We start from the raw sequence: 15,771 nt of genomic DNA, 5'->3' as shown, positions 1-15,771 counted from the left end.
ATTGCAAAAAAAATCCACACAAAAATTAAATTGTGACGTTTCTTGCACCGTCCTTTTGTACTAGTTCATGAAGCCATACGTCAAAGGAGTACTGGATTCAATCAAGTTAAGACAAGTGACAAATGCAAAAAGACAGTTAAACTTCAATATAACCAAGTATTGAACTTTTCATAACCTTTTCTCTATAGAACACCATGTAGTTCTAACCCAAATATAACGAAGTGCGTTTGCATGCGATTTCTATATAACGAAATTTCACTGGCGCTGCAAAGGAATGCCGAGACAATAAATGGAAACTTCCACTGATGCAGATGGTCAAATCATTGAATTACAAGCGGCTGCTTGCGAATGCGCCTATCAAATCTCGCCACAAGAGTGACCACCGAAGTGGAGCTGCATCATGTTCCGTATGAAGTCCAAATGGATAAGGTCCTGTCGCGTTTGTTTGAGAGTGTGCGAGGGTCAAACAAGATTATGGCTTCACGAGTGCCGCCTTCCCTCACGAGCATAGGGAAAGAGGGGAGGGGAGCAAGCTCGCTGTAACGCGATCAAGCACACGCAAGCGGGTGGCAAGCGTGGCTGAGCGCATATGCAGCCACGCACCATGCTTTAGAGGTAAAGTGCCATGTGCACAGAGTCTGCGTGCCCAGACGGTATGGTAACATGTAAAGTGTCTTTCCATGCATTTGGTATTGGAGGCTGCGTAATCTTGCGTTCGTTGACCCCTTCGAGCGAGAGGCAGATAAATCATTCGTTCTTCATTTGCCGACACTTTTTATGATAGCGTCGTCCCAGTGCAGGTGACGCTATCGGCCGCGGGGACGGTCTGCTCGCCAAAGCTTTGCTGGCTTCGCTTAATTCGTACCGCCGGCCTGAAGATATCGTCGACATGGCATGAAACTGCATCATTTGTCGCCAACTGCTGAATTATCAAAATGAATTGCTTTCTCATTTAAATTTGCTTTTTCTCAATTGTCCGATAAGTCCGAAAATTCTGCGGGCACTTTCCGTACAAAAAAAAAAAAAATGATAGGGAACTCTACTTATTTGCATAAAAGGTCTAATTCCAATACAATGAAGCTTTGATGTGATGTAGCAAATTGCTGATATTACCGACTTATACCCGTGTCACACGGGCGTTTGGAAGGCCTTCCAACCGATAGTCAGTTGACTCAAAGGTCAAGTTCGAGCTGCTACATGGGCAGTTTCGACGGCCGCCGAGTCAATAGTCTATTGAGTCAACGGAGCACCTTACAACTCTATCGACATCTTGATGGCCTTTGAGCAACGGAAACAGAAACAGCGCGAACATGCCCTCTCGTTCACAGTGTGCTCCAACTCACGGTTAGAAAGAACAAATCAAACCAAAATGCTCTAAAAATACTATATATGAGTGTTATCAATTATTCAATAAAGTATTTTTGCCACTTGATATGCGCGAACTACACACACTCTCGACAACAGTGACGTGCAGCGACGCAAACGTTGCCGCAGTTTCGCTACTCAACAACTTAAAAACTAAACATATATGTAAGGCAATGTATAAACAATTGTTTTAATTATAAACAAACATAAAAGAAATTATAGTGCTTTTAAGTGGTTTTAACGTTGTTTAACTTTTTGTGACAAGAAAACGAAAATAAAGATACGCAACGCCACACAATTTGGCGAGAAACGCCGGAACCACTCAACGGCCTTTCAAAAGTGCCGTGTAGCAGCGCGACAACTCCTTTGAGTCGACAGAGTTCTGGCGTTTCGAAGGCCGTCGACCGGAAGGCCTTCCAAATGTGCCCGTGTGACACGGGTATTAGTTATATTGAAGTTTAACTGTGTTTATGGGCACCCTACCTTCCTTGAATACTTTTTACTTAGTGTCGAAATGAATGCATGGTTTTCTGCAATAGTGCGTCTCACAGCCCATGTGTTGCTTTGAATTCCATCAATAGTGATGCTACAAATTTTGTTAAGGGGGGACACGGGTTGTGGCGACCCAAAATCACGAAAAAACTCTATTCTTTTATTGCATTTACATTGTTAATTTCATACTGATAACCAGTATTTTAGCCGCAGTGATGCCTTATACGACATGTACCGTATTTACACGATTGTAAGTCGACCCCTTTTTTAAAATTTGAAAGTCTGAAGTTGGGGGGTCGACTTACAATCGAAACCAAAACATGGCCCTGCCAAAAAAAGCCATACCAACGAGAGCTACAACGTAGTTACAATTTTATGTTTGCTCTATGGCCCTACTCGTATCTTTTCGCTATCCCGCGTGTTTGTTCGCTTTTCGGAAGGGTTTTTCAACATTTTTGAGAGTCTTACAGTGCATGCAACACTCATGGGGGGGTGTCGATAGTCGATAAAAGCGCCGCTGTTCCCATTTGCGGCGGCACCCTCAGAACGGCGGCGCTTGCGGGAAGTATAGGTAGTTCGTGGAAGAGCAGACACCGCTCGCGGGTTTCTCTTTCTCTGTTTAAAGGCATTGGTATTGGTTTGACTAACTTCTTGACGCGCTCCACTTCGGCTGCGTGCTACTTCTACGCTTCCCCAGTCGTCATGAGTGCTGCAGGCCCACTAATCTTTCGGCACTCGTTCACAGCAGCGTTCAAGAGGGCTGCCATCCTTTACGCCGAAGAAACAAATCACTGCGCAGCGGGCCGCAATTTCGATGTTTCTAAACGGGTGGTGCGAGAGTGGCGACTGCAGCCAAGCTAAATTTTCACCCTGTGGCGGCAAGTGAGAAATTTCCCACGTGCCGAAGTCTGGACGCTTTCCGGAGCTGTAGGCTAAGCTTGCGGCGCAGGTCGCTGAAATGCGTGATCGGTCCCTGCCATTGAAGTGCGACGTGGTCATGAAGCAAGCCCAGACCTTCGCCTTAATTTTAAGGTTCTACTCCTCCGTGAGTACAACGAGTGGCTGGCGGCAGAAGACTGCGAATTTACGCCAACCGGACCTGTCAAAAGAGCCTCCCTGACGGCTGCGTGTGGTTGGGTGCATTTGGCGTGGGCTGCTGTTCTGCAAGATGTCCTGGCGCGGTCGTTTGCCAAATTTGAAATTTCGCTGGAACACGACGCGCTGTGGGACCGCAGCAACGATGACGATGGTAGCACTAGTGAAGACGAGTAGTCCAGTGACCATGTCAGCTACTAATAAATTTTCGTTATCGAATGTGCCCTCGGGTTTTTATATTTTCCGGTCAAGCGATATGGGGGGGTCAACTTACAATCGTGTAAATACGATACTAGCCGAATTTCAGGCGAAACTTGCGTTGAAACGGCACATTTCCCGAAATGCGTGCCTGCTCTTCCACGTGTGCTAGCACGGACATCTTGGTCTCATTTGAAAGAGCAGACTTTATCCTTCAAGTTCCCGCCAGAACGGGCCCCATTCAGCTATTGGCCACTTAGAAAATGCACGAAAAAAAAAAGGTACTAGAACGTCCTCCTGTTAGTCGCTCAGTGCACGTGACTTGAGCTAGCCTCCAGATTGGCGGAACTCCATCGCCATCGTCTGCTCCACACTTGGAGCTGCGCATTGAGGTGCGCCATCTTGCCCCAGTGTCAGCGAGGAAGCAGGGTGCGATGTCTGAAACAAAGCGCAAATTTCACACGCGGCACAAGTTTGGTGTGAATAAAGTGCGACGGACGCTTATCGAAAACGTCAAAAAACGCTGCTCGACACTGCAAAATGCCCAGGACGCCACAACCTCAGCATCCGATGCCGAAATAGTCAATGCAGCAACGGCAGGCCTAATGACTGCATTGGCTGCTGCGGACTGTGACAAGTCTGTCTGCCGCGGACCCTTCGACCAGCGCTCGCGTACGGCAAGATACAATCTACCGGCAACCCTCCGAGCTGGAGGTGGAGTAAGTGAAAGCCAAAGCAAAGCTATCGAAGTTGTCTTCCGCTCCAGCGACCGAGAGGAAACGAGAGTTTGTGGGTGACAATACCGACGATGCACTTCGCCTGCCTGATGGGATTGTGTTTACGATTGTAAATTTGAGTGCCGTGAACACTTTATTAACATTTGTGAACTGCAATATCTGCAATGGTTCGAGATGAGCGGGAATACGGACTCACTGTGAAGCTGCGTTTTATGTGCGCGAACTGTGGAGAGATGGCGTCAGTGTGGAGCTCGTCGTGCATTCAGTGCAGAACGAATGAAACCCTTTGCTGTGAACATTTTGGCTATGCGTGCCATGCAGGAAAGGGGAACCGACAGACCGCATTCAATTACGTTTTCTCGTTTATGGGCATCAGCCGTCGTGCTCTTCACACGAAAGCGTGGCAGAGCTATGTGAAGACGGAAGTTGGCGCCAGTGGCCGATCATGCGGTGCGTAATCTGACGAGCGACTGCCCGCAGTCAGTTCACGAGCTTTACGCCGAACTGAGCGTGGGTCATACTGGGGACATCGCGGCGTCGTATGACAGGTCATGGATGACCCACGGTCAAACGTCCCATATTGGTGTCGGCACCGTGATCGAGATGTTCAGCGGACTTGTGCTCGGCTTTATTGTATTGACCAATTTCTGTGCTGGATTGCAGTCGGGGCCTAAGGAGAGGGACCCTTCCTATGAAGCCTGGAAGAATGGGCACAAGTGTCAGAAAAATATTAATAAGAAAGCTGGCGGGATGGAGGTGGAAGCTGCCCTCATCCTTTTCAGGCGATCATTGAAGCGGCATAATCTGCGGTATACAACGGTATTTTGTGACGGGAACAGACGCAGTTATCTCGCTTTGCAAGATGATGGAGTATCGGTATATCCCAATTGAAAAAGAGGACTGCGTGAGTCACGTGGAAAAGCGCACGGGGACGGCTTTGCGCAACTTGGTGGCAAAACAGAAGCCCTGGACATGAGTCTTAGTGGAAAGGGCCGCTTGACAGCAGACTTGATCTCCAGGTTAACCTCATACTATGGATGGGCTCTGAAGACCCACATAAGTGATGTAGATGCCACTCAAAATGCAGTGATGACCACATATCATCACATTACATCAAACGATGATGTGGCTAATCACACTCTTTGTCCATAAGGCCCAAACTCCTTGTGCAAGCAAAATGCTGCAGTGGCCAAGGGTGAGCCGGTTCCAAAACAACCTTGAAAGCTTCCTCCTGATGTGTGTCAGGCTTTACGTCCCATATATGAACGTCTTTCAGACAAGAAACTGCTGCAACGTTGGCAGCGTGGTAAAACACAAAATAACAATGAAAGCCTGCATTCGATGATCTGGGCACTGGCACGCTTCTTTGTTCAAGGTGGAGGCTGCTGTGGCAGAGGCAGTATTAAAGTTCAGTGCAGGCAATGAAAGGGCCTCAAAGGACATAATGAAAGAACTATGTCTAAATCAAAGCCAGCAAAGTCGCACCCGCATGGCCGAGAAAGATGGGCGTCGAATGGCAGCATTAGCCAAGAAGCGCAAAGCATCAGAAAACTTGCGCCAGTCGCTCAAAAAGCAGCACGCAGGGGCTGGGAGTCAGCAGGACTACATGCCTGCTGCCTACTTAGCTGTTCCAGCTGTAAATTTGTAAATAAAATAGGGTTTTGCATGTTTTCTCACTTTTTTCTCAAAACATGTTCTTGGGTCATTTCACCAGACTGTCGGAGTGATATCTTATGATCTAGAACAGCTAGAGCAATAATTTTCTTTATCAGAAAGCCTAATCTGCGTACTATTACAATGTGCTGAGAGCCGTATTTCAAATTCGTGTGCGTGTATATTTTCATTTTATTTTCTTTTGGTGGGGTTGCCTTAGTACAAGGAAAGAATTTTGATCACCTGCAGCTATTATAATTTCATTTGAAAACTTTTTTGCAGCGTTGTAGTTATTGCACATTGTAGCATCTGGCTATTCAATAATATTCACTTTTTGCTGAGCAGCTTTTTTTTTCCCCATTGTCTCTGGGAACAATAGTGGCAGCACTGTCAATATCCTGAACTAATAGACCTACAAGAATTATTGAATATTTGAAATCGGCACGGAAAAACTAAGTAAGCTTGTTTATTTTCATCAGAGTTGGCCGTAAAATACAGGAAATGATCTCCACAACCCATGTTCCCCCTTAATCAGCTTGTCTAGCTGTGATCACTCGATCGATAACTTCGGCATGCACAGAGCACTGCCACATGATGTAGCAAGTTTACAACATACGTTTTGGGTCCTCCAAAACCGTGGGCAGTGCTGTTGTATTATTACACTTGGCTCTTTCAATGAACACAACTGGCTACTTATTACTGGCACGTGATCACCTTTGCCTCATTACTGTCGTGGAGCACCAGTTTGGATTGGGCTCTGTTGTTTCTAGGGCTTCTCAGTTGAACAGAGTTATTGTTTATGGGATTACATAAATCAAATAACTTAAGTGTGTTCTGCCAAAGGGACTCCATGCAACCTTGGTACTTCGCATTACCTAGAAATCTGAAATACAGGTTTTCAATTTCATTAAGAAATCTAGCTTTTTGAGTTTTTTCAGAGTGCTGTCATATGGGCATTGTCTTTCTGCAGGCCTTAACTACTTAAGATGCATAGAACTCATTTTTTGAGTGAAGTGTGTTGTAGCATCGCTTTCTGATAGGTGGCAAGTTGTCTTGAGCATAAAAAGGAGCCTATATCTTGAGGTATGATTACTTGTAGGCTGAGTAAGGCTATTGCCATCTATGCTTAATGGTGATGTGCATTCTGTGTTCCAGGAACAAACAACATCCGCATTTTTGTGCTGGATGAGGCTGATGAAATGCTGTCCCGAGGGTTTAAAGATCAGATCTATGACGTCTTCCGGACACTAAACTCAAACATTCAGGTATTCCTTGATACTTGTATGGTCACTCACTACTACTTAGTAGTAGCTAGAATGAAAAGTAGGCTTTTCCTTTTACCATTACCTTGTATGTGAAACTTGGTGTGTCGTGTTTGTAGGTGATCCTGCTCTCGGCTACAATGCCGTCGGATGTGCTGGATGTGACAAAGTGCTTCATGCGCAACCCCATCCGAATTCTGGTGAAGAAGGAGGAGCTTACCCTTGAGGGTATCAAGCAATTCTATGTAGCCGTAGACCGTGAGGTAAGCTTACCAGGAATGTCCAACATTGGGGTTTTGTACGCTTTGCTAGTTATATTTGACTAGAACATGCTAGCAGTAATACCACTGACAAAGTAGTTCATGCACTTGAGCCTGAATTTCTTGGCAACGTGCTGTAAGGGTTCCAGTGGCTATGGCATATGGAAAAAAAAAAAAAAATTGTGAGGCTTCCATTTCTGGCCTCAGCGGCCATGTACTGATGAGTGTGTGTTACCCCTGGGAGGTTCATGTAAGGCAAGGTTTGTCCTGGTCCAGCGATCGAACGTTGAACCAGCGCTTTTCCAGGGCAGTTGCTCTAGCATCTGGGCAAACCTGGAGGCTACAAGATGGCAGCGCGAGGTTACGTTCAGAGTTACATTAATTCGAAGCTCTTTGAGTAATGTCCTGCACTGTTTGGCTGTGGCATATGAAACTTGTGGCAGCTGTGAGGTGAAACGCAAGTGTGTTCTTGGGTGTAGGAATGGAAGCTGGACACACTGTGTGACCTGTACGAGACACTGACCATCACCCAGGCAGTGATCTTCTGCAACACGAGGCGGAAAGTTGACTGGCTCACAGAGAAGATGCACGAGCGCGATTTCACCGTCTCGGCACTGGTGAGTGTATCCATTAAAGAGGCCCTCCCTGAAACACTTCTTGAATCTGGTAAAAAAACGTTGCCGATCTGTTAGTGAGGCTCCTTTAAACATGTGAGCCAAATACAGTAAAACCTCGTTAAACCGTACCAGCTTAAACAGTAGTTTCGGTTTAAAAGTAGTAAAGTCAATTCCCCGACTCAGCGGTCATTGAACAGAATGTATTTTGTATCCGCATAAACCGTACCAGCTTATTGCATATGCATCGGTTAAAACTTAGCGTTTCCACTTTTTGTCGTGCAAACACTGCGGTGCGTCGTCTCCATCGGGCGGTCCGGCAGAAGAACAAGCCTCGGAGATCGGTACAACGGCCTCCAAGCGCCCTGTGCGTTTGCACGTGAAGCCGCATGAACATCATTTTGACGCCGTGCCAGAGAGCGTTGTGGTGTCATGCAAGCGAGGACTCGCGTCATGCCGAAGCGCGGATAAAAAAGACGCCGGGTGCTCAGCGTAGAAGAAAAATTAGACATTGTCCGTGCTGTCGAACGTGACACGAAGAAGTCGGCGCTGGCCCGCGACATGGATCTGCTGTTGACTGCAGTGTGTGGCATTTGGAATGTGAAGATTTGGATTGCTCGGCAGCGCTGCTGCGACCTCGAAGAGATGTCATCTACGAGGTTAGACTTTTCGCCATCGTTGCCTCTGTTGTTGCCGAAGTGTCAACTAGCGACAGTGATGAGGACGACACGAAAAGCGACACCACGGGCGATTCAGGCCCGACAGTGGCAGAAGCTGCAAGTTACGTCAGCCTCAAGAATGCAATCGTCGTGATGAAAACAGGGGCGCGATAACGTAACTATTCCAAACGAACAGTATTCCGAACTTTGGCACCCGGCAATGAAAAAGGCGCCCCGGGACTTCTGCAGCACTACTGCGCGTGTGCACGGAGAACACGTAACGCCAACGAGGAATCTGCCGTGCGAGTGTTTGTCGAGAGGAGGGGGCTGGCTGAGAAGCTGGCACACAGCTTCAGTAAGCTTGAGGCCGCTGTCGTCGTGCTAGGCCGCCGCGGCATCAAACGAAAACGCCACTTTTGTCGCGCGAAGTGAATAAATACTTCATATTTTTCCCCTTTCATCGCACTTTCTCTGAGTTCCGTTTTCGACAGGTAAGTGGGCAATCTCGTGCTATTTCGGTTAAACAGTACTACCGTTTAGTACGTACTTTTTCCGAGCTCTGGCCAACTTTGGTTTAACGAGGTTTCACTGTATTATTTCACTGCATGCAACAGGGAATTTACTATCGCAAGTCAAAAGCAGTGAACACACACTTGCTCTCACATACACGATCTCGTCAACGAAAGCTAATTGAAAGCAGTTGAGCGACCAATGCTATTGGCTGATTTCGTGATCGCAAGAACACTCTCAGCAATACATAAGTGCTAATTTTGAGTTACCGTATTTATTCAAGTATGGGTCGGCCTTTATTTCAAGAAATGTTAACCATAATTAGCTATCAACCTATATTCGGGACCAGAGAATCTCGACCTGTATTTACGATCAAGGCTAGCAAAAATACTGAGCTCAGCGTTGCCAGTGGAGCTGCTAGGGCCAATGTGGCAAACTAAAACGCCATGCTGTGCATGTCGATACCACACTTCGAAGCCACAGTCGTGCCAATCGCAAATCACCCTATTTACAGTAGAACCCCGCTGTTACGTTCCTCACTGCTGCGTTTTCCCGGCTGCTAAGCGTTTTCATCCGGTCCCGGCATAGCTTCCATAGAATCCAATGTATAAGGAACCCCGCTGTTACATAGTAGCTGTGAAAACGATCCCACATGATGCGTCGCAACTTAGCCCCCTGAACCCGCCTGGGCTCTAGTAGGCAACGCGCTCCAACTGCCATTTTGGCTTTTGACGAGTTTTGGCCGGGCTTGGCTATAAAACTGGCAGCAAGAAGCCGCACGCCAGTTCCATAGCCAAGCGCGGCCAAAACTCGCCGAAAGCCAAAATGGCAGTCACATACGACCATGAAGGAAGGAAACTTGCATATGACGATTACGTCGCCGTGGATGCTGTCGTCGTGACGTCAGTGTCAGAGCATCGCCGAGATCGTTGGGAACTCTGTCGCGAGTGAAGCCGCAGACTGCGATGCACGAGCCGCATAATGCCGGGGAGTTGCCAAATCCTAGCTTTGGAGAAGCCGTCGCAGCTCTGGACCTCCTCCGCAGGTACGTCGCACCTCACAGCGACGCTGACAGCAATGCGGCCTTCCAGGCTATTGAGGAACGTGTGGTGATTTCTAGCGAGCGAAAGAAACTGCAAGCCACCATTCTGGACTTTTTTTAGGTCCTAAGCGCACTCTGGGGAAATAAATTGTCTATAGTTGAAGCTGCACTTTTTTTCATTCATTTTCGGAGCTTTCCTCACTGTTGCGTTTTCCCGGCTGTTACGTTATTTCCCCGGTCCGGTGAAAAACGTATGAAGGAGGTTCCACTGTAATCGATTCTAAAAGGCACCAATTCCATTGTGAACCCGTATTGTACTACATAGCCGTACAGTACTAACTAAATTAACAAGCATGGTCTCCCACATTCGCAAGCAAACACGAACACATCTGACTTGATGACAAGCTAAAGCCAGTCAAAACGCTGGAGTGAGGAAGCATGGCAGTAGCTGCCTCTCGCTTCAACACAAACTATAAACAGCGAAAATGCAGTGTGCGGCGGACTCTGTTCATAGAGAGGTCTCTCTCTCATCGGTGGCACTCGCCTCCTGAAATCATGGGTTCGCAGCACTGAAATATTTCTATCACGACTATTAATGCACCAATTTGAAAAATTGTTGCAACAGAACGCTGCCTGGAGGGTGCATCACAGCTTTCAATGTATAACCAAAATTTGTCATGTGGCCAGGCAAGAGGCCCTTTAAAGGGACACTAAAGGTTACTATAAAGTCAAGTTAAGGTGATAAAGCAATGCTTTAGAAGGTCTAAGGCGTCAATATAATCGCGAACAGAGCTTTAGTAACTGAGAAATTCAGGTAAATGCATAACACGATTTGAGACCCCCCAGTGACATTCGAGTACTAGCCCGATGACGAAGGCACTCCTCATCATAATTTGTCACTGGTACTCAACTACTCGTATTAAAAAGGGCATTTCATTAGGTTATAAGACGGAAGAAAATGCTACTTGTCTACTTCTGTTCGATTCTAAGAAAAACTAACATTTTGACGTTACCCTTCAGTCGTATGGGTGGTCAGAAGGTTCCGTTTTCGCTTGACTCTGCGCACTCGATTCTGCGCTGCGCGTGCTTTGGAGTTTCAGTTGTTTCGTTATCGCGTCATGCTGTGCTGGTTCTGCTGGCTCGCGAAACTTGCATTTGGAACATGCAGCGAGAATGCCACATCCATATGATGTCGGTGAATCCAACGTTTCTTATCACTGTGTGCCAACGGATGAGCCTCTCCGTTCAAAGTGGTTAAGTGCTGTACCTCTGCCACAGCGCGTTGGCAAAGAGCCGAAAAATCGCATAGTGTGCTCGCTGCACTCTCGTCCAGAGGATTACGAGTTCCGAAACCGACTTACTGAAGTCGTGTGGAGTGCCTTCCAAAGCAATGCTTTCCCGTAGCGCTGTTCCGTCGGTCTTGCCTGCATTCTCCGAAGCGCAAGAACAACTGCAGGTCGAAGACGAGGCGGTGAGTGCGGCATTTGGTTTTCATGAAGGAAAAGCTACAAAAGTGCGAATATGTACAGCCATGACATACAGTTGCCGTCGTTGTAGTACGCAATGACGCTGGCAGCGCGAGCAGCCCCCAGCAGCAGCTCATGTTCATCAGTCCTTAAATAGCTGAAGTCGAGCCCAGCATCGCGAGCCAATGTGTCGTTGTCAGGGTCGTCCATTGCAATGAGCGTCAAAGTTAGCGTCATAAAATAAAGCGCCAGATTATCGTCGTGCGCTTTCCCTTCCGCTAGCCACCAGAGTTCAGCTTTTTCGCTGCTGTCGGCTCTCTTGGCTCTGTTTCTGGCCATGCATTTGCTTTTTGCGCAGAAAAGCCGTAGCGCCGACTGCGGGCGCCGTTTTGCTCACCAACCGCGCAACTTCACTATGAGACCATGATGTCACCACTCCTCGATCGGAGGGCAGGCGATTTGAATTGCGCTAGAGGTACGCGGATGCTTCAGAACACATTTTCTCTTAAAGTAAGTCTCTTCGCATGAAACAAGCGTTTCGAGGTGTCTGGGATGGTATTTCAACAGTCCACGTTGACTTAATATTAACCTTTAGTGTCCCTTTAAGGTGGTAGGCCATTAAAAGAGAGAACAAAACATTAAGAAGGCTCTTGGGTTGATGTAACTTTTTCTTCAGACTAAGCATAGTGTATTTACCTTACCCAGCTGTTTAGAGTGCAAAATATTGTTTATTTATATTTTTTGGCAGGTAATATTTTGTAAAAAAATGGGGTAAAAATGGTGGTCACCCCAACTGTGATAACTTACTAATGAAAGGCTTAATTGAGTAAAAGTAAACTATGGCATTTGTTTAGCTTAATGTTTGGGCTATGCAGTCAACCAGGATAAATATTATACAATAAATATTTTAATGTCAAAAGAAAAAAGTGGCAATTCTTACGAGACCTCTTTGCAAAATGAGCTTTGAATTCAAAAGTATTCCATCATTTTCCTTTATTCTGGTTCATTGCACAGGTATATATGTTGGAAATGAGCATATAAAATTTCAGTTCAAATACACACCTAGAAAAAGGTTATGAAAGTTTCCGCCACATTGAGCTGGAGAAAAATCATTTTGAGAAAAGCGTTAACCAAGTTTTCAGACCCAGCGCATACTTGCCAACCCTCCCGATTCGTCCGGGAGACTGCCGATTTTTGACTGAACTTTCTCATTGTACGATCGCCGTCTTATATCTCCCGAAAAGTGATCTCTGTTCGCGCAATGATCGTTTTTGCGAAACGGGCACTGCGGAATCTACAGCCACATCGTAATTGTCAGCATCACCAACAACGGCTGCGCTAGCACCATTGGTATCATAGGCTAAGCAGTTGACGACGGTGTCTAGTAAGCCAACCAAAGCCAGAGCCAACGTAGCTCTTGCATTTCTTGCAGGCCTTCCTCTATGGTGCATCTTGCTGCTGCTTGTGTGTATAATTGTGTTGGCTTGGCCATGTGTGTGCGGTGCTCCATGTAAAGTTACAATCCTCGTGTGCTTGATGCCATGGCGCTATCAAAGCCCAAGAGAAGGTATTTGCAGTAGATTTTGTGATCTTATACTTCTGAATTTTCGTGATTTTTGACATCAGGAAAAGAACATAATGCATTTTGTACGTGTGGATGCGACGTCAGCACACGATGGCAAAGACGACTTGAAACTGCACGTTTCCACAGCGAAGCATCAAAGCTATGTTCGCACCGCTGAGCAGCAAGACAACATGGTAAACTTTCTCTGGAACAACTGCGACGACAGTGTCATACGTGTGGAGTGCCTGTTTACAGAATTCCTCATCGAACACAACCTACCCCTTAGTGACAGCAACCATGTTAGGCCTCTTCTGCAGAAAATGTTTCCGAAATGCGACGAGGAGAAGCGTCATGGATGTAGATGCCACTCTGAAACGCAACTCGGGAAAAATGCGGAGGTTGCCAACCTGAAATTTATTTCACAGGCATCGCTCTCAAGTCTTTGTTTCTTTTATGTTTCTTTCATCTACAGTTGCAACTGTACGACGAATTGGAGCTTGGAAATCCAGGAAATATTGCCGTGTCATACGACGGTTCCTGGATGACACACGGCCACTCGTCTCACATTGGCCTAGGCGCCGTCATAGAGCTGTTTACGGGGCTAGTCATCAACTATGTGGTGCTCAGCAACTACTGCGCTGGTTGTGAGCGTGGACCAAAGGATAATGACCCGAGTTATAAAGCTTGGAAGGAGAGCCATGCCAGTCAGAAAAACACCTTCAAGAAGGCCGGCGAAATGGAAGTTGAAGCTGCCCTCATGCTTTTCCAGAGGTCACTGCAACGGCATAACCTTAGGTACACCACCCTACTCTCGGATGGTGCCAGTCGCGCTTTCCTTGTGCTGCAGGAAGCCAGAGTGCATGGATACATTTCATTGGAAAAGGAAGATTACAAACCATGTACAGAAACGTATGGGCACAAGCTTGCGAAACCTTATCGCAAAGCATAAGGGACCTGGATGGGAGAGACTTGGTGGTAAAGGCAAACTGACTACCGACTTAGTCACAAAGCTGACACATTATGGCTGGGCCCTGAAGACTCACAAGGGTGATGTGCAGGGAATGAAAAGGGCTGTGATGGCCACTTATCACTGCACAACATCAAATGACTTGGTATCAGACCACAGCTATTGTCCACCAGGACCAAGCTCGTGGTGCCGGCAAAATGCAGCAAGCGCTAAGGGTGAGGCAGCCCCTAAGCACCGCTACAATTTGCCTCCTCATGTCTGTGAAGCCCTGTTGTCAATTTATGAGCGCCTGTCTGATGAAAGGCTCTTTGAGCAGTGCTTACGGGGCAGTACTCAGGACAGCAATGAGCCTCTCCACTCCCTGATATGGGCACTGGCTCCAAAGGAACAGCATGCTTCACTGTTCATGCAAGCCGCAGTAGCTGAGGCATTCATGAAATTCAACACTGGCTGTGAGACTACCTCTGCAGCAATACTGAAAGAGCTGCACCTCAACCCTGGAATACCAAGCATGAAACGCATGGTGGAGAAGGACCGCCGTCGAGCAGTTGCATTTGCAAGAAAGCACAAGACCACTACGGCATGCAGAATGCTTTCAGAAAATGCCATTTGGGTGGTCTTAGTCAAAGTGACTACATTCCTGGTAGCTTTTAACCACTTTCACTGCAAAATAGTGCACAATTCTTTCTGCACTTTTCATTAAAAATGACTTTATTTCTTTTTTCTCAAAACACCAACTTTTGACTTCTTGCTGATTTGTAGCAACAATATCTCTGCCTTCAAGGCAGGTAGAGGCATAATTTTCGTTGTACAAAGCACACAGGGGTAGGAACAGATTTTGGAATTTATGCTTTAAAAGTTTTCAGTTCTGCTTTAGATCAGACAATAGGGCACCCACAATTGGAACAGTGAAGATTGAATTGCCATAAAATTACTAATATTTAATATATCAAAAAGTATTCCTACCATTGTGTTATGTTTTTTAATACCTAGGCATGTGCCAATATGAATTTTTGTAGTGCAGCTCTTTTTCTATTGTTTCTGCAAACGATGGACAATGAATTTCATTTATCTTCAGAACTAAATGGCCTATTGGAAAAATTACATATTTGAAATCAGCACAAAAATCTTAACAAGACTGGAAAGTTTCATTAATATTGATGAAAAAAGATGATGAACATTAATTTAATAGCAGGTCCCCTCTTAATATTAGTAACACTACTATGGAAGTTATCTCTTGACACAGTTTGTATCAGTTTTGTACACGTTCAAGCATGTCTGTTAAATATGAAGTCGAGGACTCCAAACAACACAAGTATACTCCAATATAGGCCAAACGTAAGCTAAATATAGAAGCTTTTTAACTTTTAGCGGTGCCATTTTAAAATTTCATCTTAAAATAGCATTCCACAAGCTTTAGATGGAACATGCTCAACATGCTTATTCTATGTTAGGTCAGAGGAAAAGCAAACGCCAAGTTATTTGTAATTACATACTCTTGAGAGTTGAACAGAATCTAATCCATATTCGGCTAGGAAAGGATGATGCCTGCGCGTGATAGAGATAACCTGACACTTTTTGGATTTAAGTACATTTTTCACTTCGAGCACCATTGTTGAATATGGTCCAAGTTGCTCTGCAAATGAAATGAATCTGAATAATCAATCACAGTAGACAACACAATAATCTGCTTATAGACATATTTTACAAGTCACATCTTTCATAATATCAATAATATACACTAGAAACAGCAGGGTCCCTAGAACTAACTCCTGAGGAACTCCCGAAGATACAGCAACATAATCAGACCAGGACCCATTAATCAGCACATGCTGCTTACGTCCCTGAAGATAACATTGAAGCCATTTTAGGAGAGAAGTAGGCAGG

The 15,771-nt window shown here is 46.0% G+C and overlaps 1 protein-coding gene across 1 annotated transcript in view; it reads left to right on the top strand.

Annotated features, from left to right (window-relative positions):
* The window catches only part of LOC142571368 (eukaryotic initiation factor 4A-I-like), a 61,628-nt gene that overhangs the window by 28,039 nt on the left and 17,818 nt on the right, over window positions 1-15,771 (top strand). The window contains exons 5-7 of the mRNA XM_075679653.1: window positions 6,696-6,805; window positions 6,922-7,065; window positions 7,542-7,679. Of these exons, the coding sequence (XP_075535768.1) occupies window positions 6,696-6,805; window positions 6,922-7,065; window positions 7,542-7,679 (392 nt within the window). The remainder of the gene's footprint in view (window positions 1-6,695; window positions 6,806-6,921; window positions 7,066-7,541; window positions 7,680-15,771) is intronic.

Source organism: Dermacentor variabilis, chromosome 2 (assembly GCF_050947875.1).
Source record: "Dermacentor variabilis isolate Ectoservices chromosome 2, ASM5094787v1, whole genome shotgun sequence".
Classification (NCBI taxonomy): domain Eukaryota; kingdom Metazoa; phylum Arthropoda; class Arachnida; order Ixodida; family Ixodidae; genus Dermacentor; species Dermacentor variabilis.
The sequence above is the reverse complement of the archived record's forward strand: the minus strand, read 5'-3'. Positions and strand labels throughout refer to the sequence as shown.